General features: G+C 44.0%; 1 protein-coding gene across 1 annotated transcript in view; it reads right to left on the reverse strand.

Annotated features, from left to right (window-relative positions):
• ROR2 (receptor tyrosine kinase like orphan receptor 2) overlaps nt 1-16,229 on the reverse strand; it is a 159,059-nt gene that overhangs the window by 23,488 nt on the left and 119,342 nt on the right. The window contains exons 3-4 of the mRNA XM_072859667.1: nt 15,445-15,732; nt 14,332-14,362 (exon numbers count right to left, since the gene is read on the reverse strand). Coding sequence (XP_072715768.1) covers nt 14,332-14,362; nt 15,445-15,732 — 319 coding nt within the window. The remainder of the gene's footprint in view (nt 1-14,331; nt 14,363-15,444; nt 15,733-16,229) is intronic.

Genomic DNA, 16,229 nt, shown 5'->3' on the forward strand with positions numbered 1-16,229 from the left:
TGGAAGAGGGTAGAAATGAACAACCTTTGGCTCTGCAGCTACCCTTTGTTGGGGCTGGGGGCACAGCACCCTGAATCACCCAAAACTGCTGGAAGGCCTGGGTATCCATCCAGCCCGCATGTAATCCCAAATGATAATTTCCCTTTACTTTTCTTCCTTTGGACTTAAAACCACTTACTGAATGTTTATCAGACCTCATTTCCAAAGACTCCTCTCTTCTTTTTTTCCCTATGTATAACCAATTAGTGGCTGAATGTCACATTTCTTCATTTAAATCTTCCCACAATATAATAGTGGATACTGCATTGTATCTCAGGCAAAACAAAATAGCTCACATTCCCAAGTGAGAGTTATAATTTATTTTCAGATGCCACACACATGATGCTACACAAACATTATTAGCTTGATAGGCTGTGAGTAGCAATTGTACCAGCATCACAGATCCATAAATTAATCTAATCAGGCTTAACATTAATAAACTCTTCATGAATCAAAACATGTAGAAAACACAATTAGAAAATCAAATGCTTCTCCAAGTTTAGCATTTCAGCATTCAGTTCTTAATGCTGGAAAACTAAGATCCTGTATATGGATGTATCTGTCAGTCTGAATGACAGAGAATTTAAAAGTACAGTGATCACCCATTGCACATTCTTGTTGGAGTGCCCAAGCCTTGGAACTATTGATTTTGTAATACATTTTTGCTTTTCTCTCTTCTCCTCAATCTAATGCTGAAATAAAAAACACGCAGTTAAACTTTGTCACTCACTGAGGTTGTCTTTTCTGCATTAATTACCAAACGCAGCATGAACACGCTACCTTGCAGCTACCAACAATATGTGGGGAATATCACCACAGCAGCTCAGAGCCAAAAAGCAGCTACAGTTTTAGCTTTGTTAACACAGCGCACTCACAAGCATGCCTTTGCTCGAAGTTTCAGACTCCTGTGTAATTTAGCAGATCTTACAGTTAAGAACATGTTTTTATGTAACATGTAACATTTTACGGTTGGACATGATGATCTTAAGTGTCTTTTCCTACCTAAATGATTCTATAATTTTATGTAATAAACTCTGATCTATTACAGAAGAAAGTAAAAAGACAATCTGCACTCCTCCTGAAAATTTGCTCCTGTGTGAAACAATTTTTTTTTATACTGCTTGCTGCTGAGACAGACTCTTCTTACTTTGGAGGAAAGACAGACTCTTTCTATTTTGGGGATTGAGGTAACATTGCATGTGTTCCTTGGGAAGTATATGGTGCAGTCGGTGAAGAACTGGCTGAATGGCAGGGTTCAAGGGGTTGTAGTGAATGGGGCTACATCTGGTTGGTGGCCAGTGACCAGCGGTGTCCCTCAGGGCTCAATTCCAGGGCCAGTTCTGTTCAATACTTTTATCAATGACCTGGAGGCAGGAGTTGAATGCACCATTAGTAAGCTTGCTGATGATACTAAACTGGGAGGTGCTGTTGACTCTCTTGAGGGACAAAAGGCCTTGCAAAGGGATGTACATAAATTGGAGCACTGGGCAATCATCAATGGCATTATATTTAGCAACAAATGACAGCTTCTGCACCTGGGACAGAGGAACGCCAGACATAAGTATAAATTGTGAGAGGAAGGACTGGAGAGCAGCCCTGCAGAAAGGGATCTGGGGGTGCTGTTTGATGCTAAGAGCATTATGTGTCAGCAGTGTACCCTGGCAGCCAAGAAGGCAAACCACATCTTGGGGTGCATCAAACACAGCATAACCAGCTGGTCAAAAGAGGTGATTATCCGTCTGTATTTAGCATTGGTGCGGCCTCACCTTGAGTACTGTGTGCAGTTCTGGGCCCCACAGTTTAAGAAGGATGTTAAGGTAATTGAATGCATCCAGAGGAGGGCAACAAAGCTGGTGACAGGGCTGGAAAGCATGTCCTATGAGGAGCAGCTGAGGACACTGGGTTAGTCTAGTTTGGAGAGAAGGAGGCTGAGGGGCGACCTCATTGCTCTCTACAGCTTCCTGAGGAGGGAAAGTGGAGAGGGAGCTGCTGATCTCTTCTCCCTGGGATCCAGTGACAGGACACATGGAAGTGGTTCAAAGCTGCGCCAGGGAAGGTTCAGACTAGATACTAGGAACAACTTTTTTACCAAGAGTGTGGTCCAACACTGGAACAGGCTCCCTAGAGAGGTGGTCGATGCCCCATGCCTGTCAGTGCCTTAAAAAGAGCATTTGGACAATGCCTGCCATAACAGGCTTTAACTTTTGGTCAGCCCTGGAGTGGTCAGGCACTTGGACAAGATGATCATTGTAGGTACCTTCCAAGTAAAATTATTCTATTCCATCCTATCCTATCCTATCCTATCCTATCCTATCCTATCCTATCCTATCCTATCGTAAACAAATGTTTGCGAAAGCAGCTGAACCAAGTGAAGCCAGAAAGTCAAAACCTTCTGGAAGCTGTTGCACCTTTGGAAACCTTTGCTGTATTTCCCACTGGCAATGCTTTCTCTTGCAGGACTTCAGTGAGCATCCCTTCATGGGCTTGTGACAGTTGTGCTCTGGGCTGTGGCCACTCAGGTCTTGAGTGGCCTTGAGGCCTTGAAGACCTTCAGGCTCAGGGATCCCACAACCTCTTTGGGCAACCCACTCCAGGGCTTCATGATCCTCACAGGGATTTTGGTTTTTCTTCCTTATCTCCAGCCTGAGCCTCCCTAGCATCAGGAGATGCCACCGTCTCTCACCCTCCCACCAGGCCGTGCTGGGAAGAGCCTGTCCCCATCCCCTTGATGCCTTCCCCACAGGCACCGGGGTGGGCTGTGAGGTGCCCCGACACCTTCCCTGCTCCATGCTCAACCAGCCCCAGCCCCACAGACCCTCCTTGCCTTCCCTGAGCCCCTCTGTTTTGTCAGCCTCCCTCCTGTCCAGGACCCCAAACGGGACATAGTGCCCAGATGAGGCCCGATGGGTGCTGAGCAGAGAGGATCACTCAGGCTAGGGGAGAAAGAGAGGAGAAGACCCACCAGAGTGAGCCAAGTGCTGCCTGTGACCCCCGTGGCAGGAAGCAGGGGAGCCCAGAGGGCTGGCCAGCAGGGCTGGGCTGTGGGGAGAGCCTGCGGGACTTTGTCCTGCAGCCTCCCAGGGAGGCACGAGGCGTTATCCAATGAACCCTCTGGCCGCGTGTGCCTGGAGACGTCTGCCCCAGCCGGAGCCACCTGACGGGGCCCTGGGAAGACACGGCCGAGGCCTCGGTGACTGGCGTGAAACACCCATGCCGAGCACAAGACAAGAGATGGGGTGATGGAGTGGGCAGTGGCGTTGCAGGAACCCCAGATGCATGTGCTGGGGCTGCAGTGCTGCCAGGGCGAGCGACATGGGCGAGGATGGCCTGTAGTGACATCCCCAAGCAATAGATTGTGACGTCACCAAGTGATGGGTTCTGATATTACCGAGGGACAGACTGAGAAATCTCCAAGCGATGGACTGTAATGTCACCTAGCGACGGATTGTGACCATGCGTCCCTTGCTGCTTATATTCAGGTGCCGAGACCCACCCAGTCGGCTTGTGGCCACACTCCAGCTGAGCGAGGTCGCGAGGTTTGGAGTGTTGAGCGAGGCCTTGGTGCTGGTGTCGTGCTCGGGGAGTTGTTCCTTGCAGCTCTCAGTGCCTGACCCCAGAGCCATCGAAGGATTTTCCCCAGCCCTGCCAGGTTCAGGCAGCCGGGGCACCCAGGAGGCGCGCTCGCAGCAGCAGAGGTGAGCTGGGAGGGGACACCTCACCCTGGGGAGCTGGGAGGGCTCCCTTCTTGAGGGACCTGGGCACTTCTGCCAGCCCTCCCCAGGCCAGCCAGTGACTGTGGCCTCTCTTCCTTTTCTAGCGTGACACCCGCTGCTGCAGCGCCGGTGAGAGGGAGCGGCTCCACATCCCCAGCTCCCCACAGCCCACTGCAGCGCGTGGAGAGCATGGCCTCGGAGCTGGACGACCGCTGTCCCATCTGCCTGGACAGCTGGGAGGAGGCCAGCTTTGCGATGCCATGCCTCCACCAGTTCTGCTATCCATGCATCCTGCGGTGGGCTGAGAGCAAGCCCGAGTGCCCCCTCTGCAAGAGGAGGATCCTCTCCATCTTGCACTCGGTGCGGGCGGACAATGACTACAGGGAGCACGTCATCACACCATCCCTGCCACCATCAGTCCGCCAGGCGGGAGGAGCTCCCAGACACCCAGCTGCCCACGACCTCCACCACCCTGGAGCACCCCAACCATGGGCTGCAGAAGGGGTGCTCAGGCGTCCTGTGGGTGGCTTCCAGCCTCCGAACTGGTTGAACTTCTTCCAGAACAGCCCAACGCTCCTCCAGACCCTGCAGTCCTGGGTCCATCAGGAGATGGAGGAGACCTTTGGCAGCAGGGTGTTGGAGGCAGCCATGGTGGAGGACACCGTCACAGGCATCCTGAACAACCATGGGATAGATTCAGAGGTGCCGGGCCGGATGCTGGGGGTCTCCCTCCAAAACCGCACAGCGATGTTCATGCAACAGCGTGCACGTGTCGCTGTGCAACGGCACCGCAGAGAGGCCCACCGTCTGCTGGGCCGGCAGGATGCCCGTGCTGCCAGGGGGCGGGAGGACAGCCCCATGTGTGCCCCTGGCCCCGCTGCCTCCCGAGGAGGGTCTCTCACCCCCAGCCCAGCCCCCTCCGGCAGCCCTGTGAGATCCAGCATGGATGAGCTCCCTGGCACCTCATCCGCTGCCGTTGGTGGGGGTCCCAGCAGCCACCCCTCTGCTCCTGTCGCCAGCCCTGTGGAGCAAGAAGAGCCCCAGGAGGAGCCAGGGGAGGCTGTGCCCAGGCAGGAGGAGCCAGGGGAGGCTGTGCCCAGTCTCTCCACTCCCAGCCGGGGCAGTGAACGCTTCCCTGGGGGGCCACGGCGACCCCCAAAGAGGAGGACCGGCAGCCCCAAGGCCTCTCCAGCCAAGAAGAGGCCAGCACCACGTTGGTGACCCTGGAGGGTGCCTCAGGGGATGGCCAAACCCGGACTGGGCCATCAGCTGGGGCATGCGCCAGCACTCAAGGGCTCCCAGCCCCCCAAAACCAATTATGCAAATAAAATAAATGCATGAAAACTACAGAAAAAGTCTCAGTGTTACTAACAGCACAGGTGGTGGTGCTATCCTCACTGTCTTTTGCTTTTTTGCCGGGAGGGGTGGGATGTTAATGCTGAGGGGTCCTCCTACACATGCCAGGTACTGTTTCGTTGTTCCCCCCATCTCTGCAGCTGGTCCTGGGGCAGATGTTTCCAGCCGGGGGGTCTCCAGGGCCAGCCCTTGCCCCACCGCTCAGCACCCCAGGCCTGACCTCCTCCTCACCGCACCCTCTGCCCCCACGTCCCGGGGCTCTGCTCTCCTACCAGCCTGCACTGCCCGGCGCAGCCTCGCTACGGCAGCGCCCAAATCCCTCCTCCTGCGCGGAGTCATGGCTTGGTTCTGCTGTCTGCATCAACCTAGGGTCGTAGCCCACCAAGGCAGGAGCCCCAGGAAGTTCAACAAGGGGAAGCACAAGGTCCTGCACCTGGGGAGGGACAACGCAGCACATGGGGTGGGCTGCGCAGCTGGAAAGCAGCCCGGGAAAGGTGACCATGCTGCTGTGCTCACACACAGGCTGTCTTCTCGCTCTTCCAGATCCAGCCTTGGCGCTGGCATTTCTTCTCCTCTGCTTGGAAAGGACCCGTCTTTAGCAGATGCTCGGCAGATGGATGCCAAGTGGCTGAGGACTCTGGGTTTGTCTCGTTTGGAGAAAAGGAGGCTGAGGGGCGACCTCCTTGCTCTCTACGGCTTCCTGAGGAGGGGAAGGGGAGGGGGAGGTGCTGATCTCTTGTCCCTGGGATCCAGTGACAGGGCGCATGGGAATGGTTCAAACCTGCGCCGGGGAGGTTCAGACTAGATATTGGGAAACCTTTCTTTACCAAGAGAGTGGTCAGACACTGGAACAGGCTTCAGAGAGAGGTGGTCGATGCCCCATGCCTGTCAGTGCCTTAAAAAGAGCATTTGGACAATGCCTGCCATAACAGGCTTTAACCTGAAGTTAACCTCGAGTTAACACTTCAGGTCAGCCCTAAAGTGGTCAGACAGTTGGACTAGATGATCTTTGTAGGTCCCTTCCAACTGGAACTATTCTTTTCTGTTTCCTTACCCCTCTACTCATTGTTTTGCAATCTGGAACTACTTTATTGGCATTAGGCAGGTGAAAAAATGGAGTTTTTTCAAGGTAGTTTTGCAAAACTGAGTCAGATGAAAGTATCAGGATTTCTATATGCAGGTCAGGCTGCTGAGAGTGTCCCACTGAACTAAACAGATTGATTTTCCAACTTGAAGGAAAGCATGGCAAGGCAGGGGTAAGCATGCTTTCTGGCCTGCAAATTGAACTATTAGAAAAACTTGGGGGGTGGGTGAAGCATGTGTATGTGTGTGCACACATACGTATAAAAACAAAGTTTATGTGATATATCAAATATTGTTTGTGCCCCACCTAAAGTAATCCTTTGCCTCTTCTGTGTTACTATCAGACTGAAAAAAAAGAGAAATGGGACATTTATGATTGACCTTTTTGAGGAGCATGAGAGAGACTGCTGATGAGACATGCTGCTTGCAACCTTATTTTTAGAGTAGTATTACCTCAAATACTTCAGATTCTAGACTTAGCAGAGCAGTATCAATTTAAAAGAGCAGGTGTCCTTAGTACATTTTCTTTCTCCTTTTTTTAAAACAATGCCTTCTATCATTCTTAATGTTATTTAGTTTTGAATGGAAATGTTCAGGTTTTATCAGTTTGTACCATGTGTTTCACCTTTTCTCAAGTACACTAAATAAATTAGCTGCATCTATAGTTTGTTTGGCTCTTTTAAACTGAAACGGAGAACAAAATAATACAAAAGTAAGGAAAAATTAACCGTAAAGCCATAAAAATTGAAAGGATGATTTATGGTGTGGTGTTACAACATTATCTCATTTTGTTAAATTACCTACTTTTCATTAGAATAGTGTTCCTTTATCTTTGTGCCTAACTACACCGTTCACCCTTTACTTGTATGCACTTACAGGCTATTCAGCGTCCTAAGGAACTCTAATTAAACTCAATGTGGCATCAAATGCTGACAGGAAGTCTCAGGGACATATAACTGTCCTTTTGTAGGACATACAATAAATACTTTGAAAGCCATTTAAGCTACTGAACGGAGGAGAGAAGGGGAGGGAGAGAAGGAGGAAGTAAAATCAAAACAAACTAAAGATTGCTGTTTATATCAGGGATGTCCAACAGCTGCAGTAGCTACTTGCCAAAAGCCCAAGGGCCACCACTACTTTGAATATCAATTTACATATATCCTTAAACAGATTAACAAATGTCTTATTTCACTTGCAACTTCTTCAGTAGTTTAACAAAAATTGTTTCTCTGAGCTGCCCAAACCTAAGCACCTGCTCCTGATCTGGAATTTGCTGGAAGAGGGCACGTTGGGGTCACATATTTACAAAGTCAGAGCTGCATTTGGCTCTTCACCGTACACTGCACATGTCAGAGTTGCACCTTACAGCTTGCCTGATATGATAGCCTCCTGGCTATCAAAAACATAACCACCACTCTGCAGAGTAAGAAGCAGGCTATCCCAGCACACGGGCTGCGAATAAATTCTCCCCTACAGAAACTATCAACTTCCTTTAATATCCACCTACAAGGTAAATTTCTAAATTTTGGAAAGCAGAACTCTTAGGAAAGAAAGTGTTTGTGTGCTTTGGTGTACTGCATGCTGTAGTCCCATATATAAATGCAAAGTGGTAAGCATTACATTCATTACACTGCTTGATCCAACCCATTTAAAAGTATCTTGACAGTACTGCTAATAACAAGTGGGAAGGTGTTTCCTCACATTTAACCCTAAGTTAGCTGAACTGTAAGAGTAGACAGAAGTGTAACTAATCGCTTCTTCTTCCTAAGGTATTTGGAAACCTTGCCCAACAGCAGGCAAGTCCCATAGGGCTGCTTTCTTGTCTTTGCAACCAGGCTCTCTCAGTAAAGCAGTGCAAAGTAGCTGCATTACACCATAAGTCTCAGGGGCATTTGATTTATACAGTAGTACAAATAAGGTAAAGCTTTCCTGGAGGTCTATTTTTAATCTCTTTTGCATATGTTTGGCTTCCCTTTGGTTTTGGGGGGTTTCTGAAAAATATGGATTAGTTAGCATAACAGATCGAAACAAACTGTCACCCTTTTTTCTGTATTCCCTGTCAGCTTCTTTCCTTTATTCTTCTCTTCCTTTGGAGGAAAGGAAAAAACTACCACTTGCAATAGTTTCCCCAGATAACAAATTGCAGGAATACAGATACTTGTGTCTACTCCAAGATGCTATGCATATTAGTTAAATACACATCTGGCTTTTAAAATTAGTCAATTTTGTAAGCACATATTGAATTTCTGCTTCTATCACTAGATAATATAAAATGCATTAGATCTTTCGTCATTTATTTACTAGTGATTAGAAAAGATTTAAGTGCAAGATTAAAGCTAAAGAAATAATGTAGTGTGGGAAGAAGCTGGGATCTGGTGTGGTGCAAAGCAACCCAAACCACTACTTCCACTGCTCTTTAACGCTGCCTTGAATTACACATATTCTGGGTTTTTCATGAGAAAAATTATATTTTTTGAAACACAAAAGTAAGATTAGGATAAAAATTTCACAGTTTCCATTACAAGATAGAGGGTCAGCTTCTTCTGAGTGTACTCTACAGCTCTGGACAGACCAGAGTATAATTTTTATTTACATATTATTTATGACAGGGTATACTTATGAGCCCTACTAGGCTGTATCCTAAACAGCTAGAGTAAAAACAATCACTGTACCAAAAAATTATAATCTAAAATAGATAAGAGAGAAGAGTATGTAAAATTGTTTAGTGCACCCTTGGTTTCGGTTCCCTCCTTCCTCTACAAATTTCCTGTCTTGGCCTGAGCAACTGTCAAAGGACATTTAAACCAATGGACCCAGAAGCAGACCTGAGATTGTGGATCCAAATTCCCTGAAAGGAGCCCCAACCCCACACCAGGGTAAAATACAGCCTCCCTCCCAACCTTGAAAGAAAAAAGGAAACTGACACACAGGGGCTAGGAGAGAATTGCAGCATGGCCCAGCCAGATCCCCAGATTGGATTGTCAGGTAGCCAGGAAATCTGCCAAGGCAAACAGATGTTGTTTAATGTGGACCAGCCCGAGATAATCTGTGCCTCAGTTCCTCATTCGTAAAATAGGAATAATGTTCCATGCTTTATGGGCAGAGAATGTACCCTAAAAATTTTGAAGTGATCTGATCCCATAAGAGAGGAAGGCAAAAAATTCCAAGATCGACCATCTCCACTTGATGTACAAAACATGGAGAGACAAAGGTTAAACAACTTGCTGCCATCACACATGGAGACAGAAGCATAGCCAGAAATTGAATCCAGACCTCTAAAATTACAGTCCAGTGTTTTAATCACAAAATCCTTCTTTTTCCTTGATTAAAACAGGAAACCAGAACACAAAGTATGTGCTTATTCTGTAACTTCAACATGTTACCACAAATATCTTAGAAAAATATATATACTTCAAAGACGGCAATCTCAGCCGTATTTTTTGATGAAACAAAAGGCGTGCATGTTGTTCTGGAGGAGGCCCATCGTTGAACACCTGGTCCTCACGGGCCTGAATAAACACTGTAACTTCTGAGTTGAGACAACTTGTATTGGTAATAAAAACGTCTGTTTATGTGAATTTTAAGATAATCTTGTATAATTTACAAGATTAAAAATGTTGTTCTCAGTGGCTGAACTGCACTGAGACTAAAGATTATTTGCCATGCGACGTGAGGAAAGGAGGAAGACATGAGCGGTGCTGCTGTGTGACGGTAAAGATAGTATTCTTCTTTTTTAATGTGATGTTGGGTACCTTTGGTTTGTCAGACAGATCCAGTTTACAAAACTATTTGCCCGCACAGCTACTGCCTTTTACCTGGAAGACCCCAGCCATGGGCAGGGAGGTGGCCTCAGGGTGAAGTGCTCTGATGACCCACTCCTTTCCACCCTCTTTCCCAAGGCCCCATATTCCCTTTTCCAACTTACAATGGCATGGAGATTTGTCACATGATGAAAACATACTTCCCCCCATCATAAAGTTATGTAAGTGCCCATCACATCATACAGAAGGTCCCCTTTGGGGTCATAGAAGAGCTTTGGCTATATGATAAAAGCCATGGGATATGCAGACCCACAGAGAATAAATTGCCCACCCCAGCCTCAGGGTTCCTCACCAGAGTTTTAACTCAGATGTGTTACTAGTTTTTAAAGACATTCTGTTTTCCATTGTGTGAAAGAACTGTTTTTTTCTCAACTTCAATTGCTTCATCACTTTTTTTCAATGGACTGAATCGTAAAATTTTTACTGTTGTCCCAAACTACCTGAAGAAAATAAGGCATGAGAGCATGCAAATTTATTCTGAATGACTAATACCTCAAAAATTCCTCCCCAAAGTAATGACAATTTCTACTTCATGAAGGTGTTTCCTCCCACCTATTTCTCCTTCTAAGGGTCCAGCATACAGGCATCAGTGACTGCAAACTCAGAACTTATCATAGTCAGAGTTTGATAAAACAGGGACTTCTCAAGGTTTCTTAGAAAGCCTGGTTCCCCTGCACAGGGCTCTGGAAGGAGACATTCACCTCCTGGCATCCTGAGCAGCCTGCAGAAAGGTCATGTGGGGAAAAGTGCAGCACTGGCAACAGAGCCAGTTCTGTTCACCTACACTTGGCAAAGGCTGAGTTTATAGCTACTTCTTTCGACCTGTACTCTGTTGTGCCTTCCTCACTTCTGCTAAAGCCTCATCAGATTTTCCACAGAGCCAAAAAACTGTCAGATATCTTCCACCCCAAGTTTCCTTCAAGGTGGCACCACTACAGTCACAGCCTTAATGAGAAATCTAAACAGCTTCAAAACAGGAATTTGCCCAATGGGTAAAATTCAATCTAACCGTTCAATTCAAGAGAAAAACACATTAGACTAGAGAACATGTAGACGTTTAGAATGATGTTATCTTGTAAGAGCAACATCTCTTGAAGGGAAGGCAACTGTTTCTGCCCTCCTACTTTTAGACTCCAAGAGATTAACATCCGTTGCTTAATTTTAAATCATGCTAAAAAAACATTCTCCGGTATTTGCTACCCGTTTATTTTATTTCCACACACTTATACCTTTCTGAACAGACAGGATGTCTCTCTTTAGAAGGCCAAAAGCTAATAATGTTAATGATACAAAAGGTAATAGCATGATGCAGTGAGAGAAAGGATTCAACCTGCTGGCTTGTCCTCTAGTAGAGCAGTCCTCTAGTAGCACAGTCCTTTTGGCAGCAAAGGCTGGTCAGAGACTAGTTTTCTGACTGTGTTTTGATTTTATTTCCTTTGTAAATTAATTTGTACTAGCTATTAATACTTTCAATAATTTTAATACTTTTGAGAAATAATTTGGATAGCTTGAATTCTTCCATATCTACAGAAAAATCCCTAGAAATTTTTACAGATACGGACCTCCACAGAAAATAAAGATCTCTCCACCCTCTCAAAAAAATCCACACCAGTTTAAGAGTATGTATTTGGCTGAAAATTTTTACTTTTATATTTTTATGGAAATGTCTCAACTTCACTACCTGAAGGTCAGGGCCCTTTTTTGCACTGGCAAGTCTGACTGCATAATGCACATTTGATCTCTGGCAATCTTTAGTTGTAGATAATTTCTAGAAATCCACAGCAGAACACATGGACTGCATAAAAATACCTTGCTAGATGGTATCTACATAGGTAATATTTTTTATCCCTTAATAATTCATTAGGTATAGTTTTAAACCAAGTTACAATGGTTTTAGGTTTCAGCACTTCCACTGAAGCATGTCTTTTTGGAAGCGTTAATGCCAGGAGAAACAGCTCTCGGGTGGCTCAACACGAGACTGTGCTGTGCAGCCAGCAAACAGAAAGAGTCCTTTGTTCCATGCAGGCTCCTTCCAAGCAGTTAGGTATTTCTTTTGCCTTTTCCCCTTTCCTCTTTTCTGGCTTACAAATTGACCTGCACAATTTTATACAAAATATTCAGTAAAAAAAACATAATAAGTTCCTGAAAAGAAAAAAATAATACTGCCAAATCACAGCATTTTATTTGAAGGACTAGGCAGGAAGCATGGAGCAGAGGAACATGGGAACAATCGTGAGGCATAAGAAGAGAAAAAAAAAAAAGACAGTATCAAAAGGAAGGATAGGAACTTTGGAAAGGCAGACAAAACCTGGTTAAGTAGGAAAGAGAAAAAAATTAAAACAGGAGCAGGCATGCAATGAGGCAAAAATCTGTAATCCCTGAAAGTTCCTGGACCTCACATGATAAGTCCCTCACGACTTCTCACTAGACCTTTGACCTGAACTTGTTTTTCTCAAGTTTCAGCTTTCTCTTCAATCTAGTGGATATTAAAAAAAAAAATAAAAATCTACCAGCAGCACACCCTTCACTTCACCTTTTAATGGCAGGTCCAAAACAATGATGGCATACTACTGCTTCCAGGTCCACCACCGATACGATTGGTACAAGACCAATTTAGAGGTGTCATAGTCAAAGTAACAGGAATTTTTTTTTTGTTATTTCTTTCATTATTTTAACTTAGAGGTCAAAACCAGCAAAGGTTGAATAGTCAAGCGTTCAAAACCTAGGCAAAACCAGAATGAAACATGGCTCGGGAACCTTAATTCACTTCCACTTGGGGGGGGACGTAATTAAGAAATATGTGTCACATAGTACTTTTTTTTCACTTTATCAGTTGGAATTTCTTTATTTATATTGATATTTCTAAAATATTAATAAGTTAATGCTCAGTGCAGGAGAAGATTTTGGGACATATTAGAGAAACCAAAAGATATAAGATTAATTATTTGCTCAGTAACAAAAAGTGAATCAATGTAAAACTTCGTTCCCAGCTTTTCACCTTGTGCTCAGAGCTTGCTACTTTTCAGTTGCATTTGAGAACTGTTCTTTGAACTTCAGTTCAGTGCTTCACTATGCATATTTCAGTTTGCTGTCTCTTGCACCAGTCTCTGCCTTCTGATCTCATAAATATCAGACAGCTTCCTTCACTATTTTTCTCTTTTGTAGAACAGGTGCATAACAGTTTTCTGAAGTGCTATGAGATCTGAAGTAGTATTTCAGTGGTTACAAAAATTATTACATTTTTTTGGATTCTGTTATGAACAGCTGTTTTTAATCTTCAATAGTTAGCAATCAATTTTAAGAAAAATATGAAAATTAGTTAAATCCCTATAATATTGAAATGCTTTGAATTCATTTACACTTTCTGTGTATATAAAATACAAGAATGTGTACAGCGTGGTATTATTTTTATATATGTAAGACAACTGAGTGAGGTACATGCAAGATGGATGGATTAGTGTTCAGCCCACTGCAGTTACTTAAAGTGTTTCCACTCAAGCCACTTGGAGTTCAGAGATCACAAACACTGATCAATAATGTACTTCTGAAAAGCATCCACATGTCTTTACAAATTTGCTTTTGCTCTTATTTTTAATTTGTCCACCACCAACACTAATTTTATGCCATTAACGCATAAAATGGCCTCAGACTGCATTCCTCACTACATTAATTGATCAACTGCAGAATCTATTTCAATAAATTATACAATACGCAGTATTTAAATTAAAATTAACACATAAAGCACAACGGTGAAACAGAACTGATCTATTTTCATCCTTATGACTGGATCAGCAAGTGAGCCCAGGCAGCTAACAAAGATCACCAAAACACCACCAAAGTCAAAATTACACTAACAAACAGAGATTTTACCTAGCTACTCAAAGACAAGATTCTAGTCTTGTTTTATCTGACTTTTCAAGTTATATTATTATAACATGAGTAAATTTATAACCACAGCAACCTAAGCATTTTACCCATTCATTTTTAACCATTCTTCCAGCCCATACTTGCCCTGTAAACAATTACTGTTCAAACATCAGGACTTTGTGGTATTTTGCTTGTCCAAAATATGAAATAAGCAAGCAGAAATTGCTTAAGAAAATTAAATCAAACCAAAACCCACTGCTAAAACACAGTAGTGTAACACAATGCTATCCCTGTCTGAAAAAGCTTCAACTATTCTGTGAGTTTTTGATCAAATTAGATATTTTTAGCAAGCACAGTGTGGTTGCAGGCAGTGTTTACTGAGTTTATGAACTAAATTCTTACAGAACAAAACTGGTCAGAGTGCATTAAGTAATTTTCCAAAAAGTACTTACTGAAGATTGTGATTTGGGCTGTTTGTTGGACCTGTAGACATAAAAAAAACAAACATTGCTGGCAAGTTTGGCTCAAGGACAGCAGCATAAAAAAATTCAATAGCAATCTAAAGGAAACTGTCTCTTTAAGGAAGGTTTGTCTCAAGATTCAAACAAACCCCTCTGTGTTCCTGCACATAATTATATACTACTATTTTCAAAGCCACAAATAAAAATCACATGAATTCTCTGTCTGCTCAGGCAGCAACTTCAGTGGGCTTAATTTTTGTTAGAAAATATCTCCCACCATGAAAACACAGGCTGTTAAAAAGACAATGTGTTATCTTGACACATCACTTACCTCTTAATAAGCCCCACCTGAGCCTTATTATCAGAGTTTATGGTATGACAAGGGCATGCTCTTAACCTTTGTCACAGCGGGAACAAGGTCCAATACCCAGCACTTAATGAATCACTACAAACTGAACTGTGGAGTTAACTATTTTCACTACAAAATTAGTGTTAAGAAATTTCTTAAAAAAGAAATGTTACGAAAATGTCTCCAGAACTTTTTTCCCCATTGTTTCAGAAGCAAACTAAATAAAAGGTTGCCTTCCAGGCTGGATGATTAAGTCTCCAAAATGCAATATAAGTACTTCCTGAAAGGTGTGGTGTACCTTCAGCTGTCAAAGGGCAGAATTTGAGGCCAGGCTTCACACAGCAGTACAGATAGATATTTCACAAGGATGGGCCCAGCACTATGAACATCATGTAGAAAACTGCTTATCATTCTTCTTTTCAGGTTTTTTTTACAGACTGAGTTCAGTAGTAGAGTGAAAACTCCAGGCAATGAAACCTTTTTGTACTTTATACTGGCACTTCTTTAAAATTTTTTCTTCACTACGTATTTACAGACCTTTCCATCTGTATTTACTTTCTTTTATTACCAGTAAATGGGTATCGAGTTCAACCAAGAAGTTCTGCGCTGGGGGAGAGGCCCCAGGCAATGGCTTTATTTCCTTTCGTGTTGAGAATTCTTCTTAAAACATCAAATTCATTTCTCATTATGCTATTGTGAAAACTAATACCTAGTCTATAAAGCAGTCTGAGTAATTATAAAAGCCAGGAACTCACCGAGCCTTACGAACAACACTCCCGTTGCAGTTATCGTCTTCATCCCATTCGAAGCCACGCACTGGTAGTATCCCGTGTCCGTAGTATCCAGATCCTGGATTCTCAGACGTGAACCATAATCTGTTTTTCTGATGATGATCCGTCTTGGCTCCTGAACCACTGGAGCATCATTTTTTAGCCATCTGACATTTGGAGATGGATTTCCTGCTACCTTGCAGTGGAGGATTGCTGTTTGCCCCTGGACTACAGTGATATTGTTTACTGGTTCCAAAAAGGTCAGGAAGTAACCTAAGAGGGTAAAAGGTCAGAAAAGATCAAACTTCACTTGGGTTGCGATAAAAGACTGCCCAAAGGCACATTTTTAAGACAGGATCTTGGAAATGGTTTCAGTTTTCTTTCAAGCATATACTCCAAAAAAATGCAATTCAACTGTCCTAGGGACACCACAGCATCACATTCCAATTTGTCTTCCATGATTGACTTCATGTTTGTCTGCAGGCAGGTATGCAGATTAGAAGATCAAGCATGAATTAATACCATTCCAATCGTAACTCCCTTTCTGGACAGCTATTCTGAAGCAATAATGACTTTTTCTGGTTAGTTGCTACATCTCTTGGGAAATGGTTAGTGCTGTAACAGAAAAACACACCCTTATTCCATAAAAGAGTAATCCCAGTTGCAACCATGTTAGCATATCATTATAATTTTACCACTTAATCTTCTTATTTGGTCATATATTTGTCTTCAAAATAACAAAAACTGGAAAAGTTACTTTCAGATATTAA

Source organism: Ciconia boyciana, chromosome 4 (genome assembly GCF_034638445.1).
Source record: "Ciconia boyciana chromosome 4, ASM3463844v1, whole genome shotgun sequence".
Classification (NCBI taxonomy): Eukaryota; Metazoa; Chordata; class Aves; order Ciconiiformes; family Ciconiidae; genus Ciconia; species Ciconia boyciana.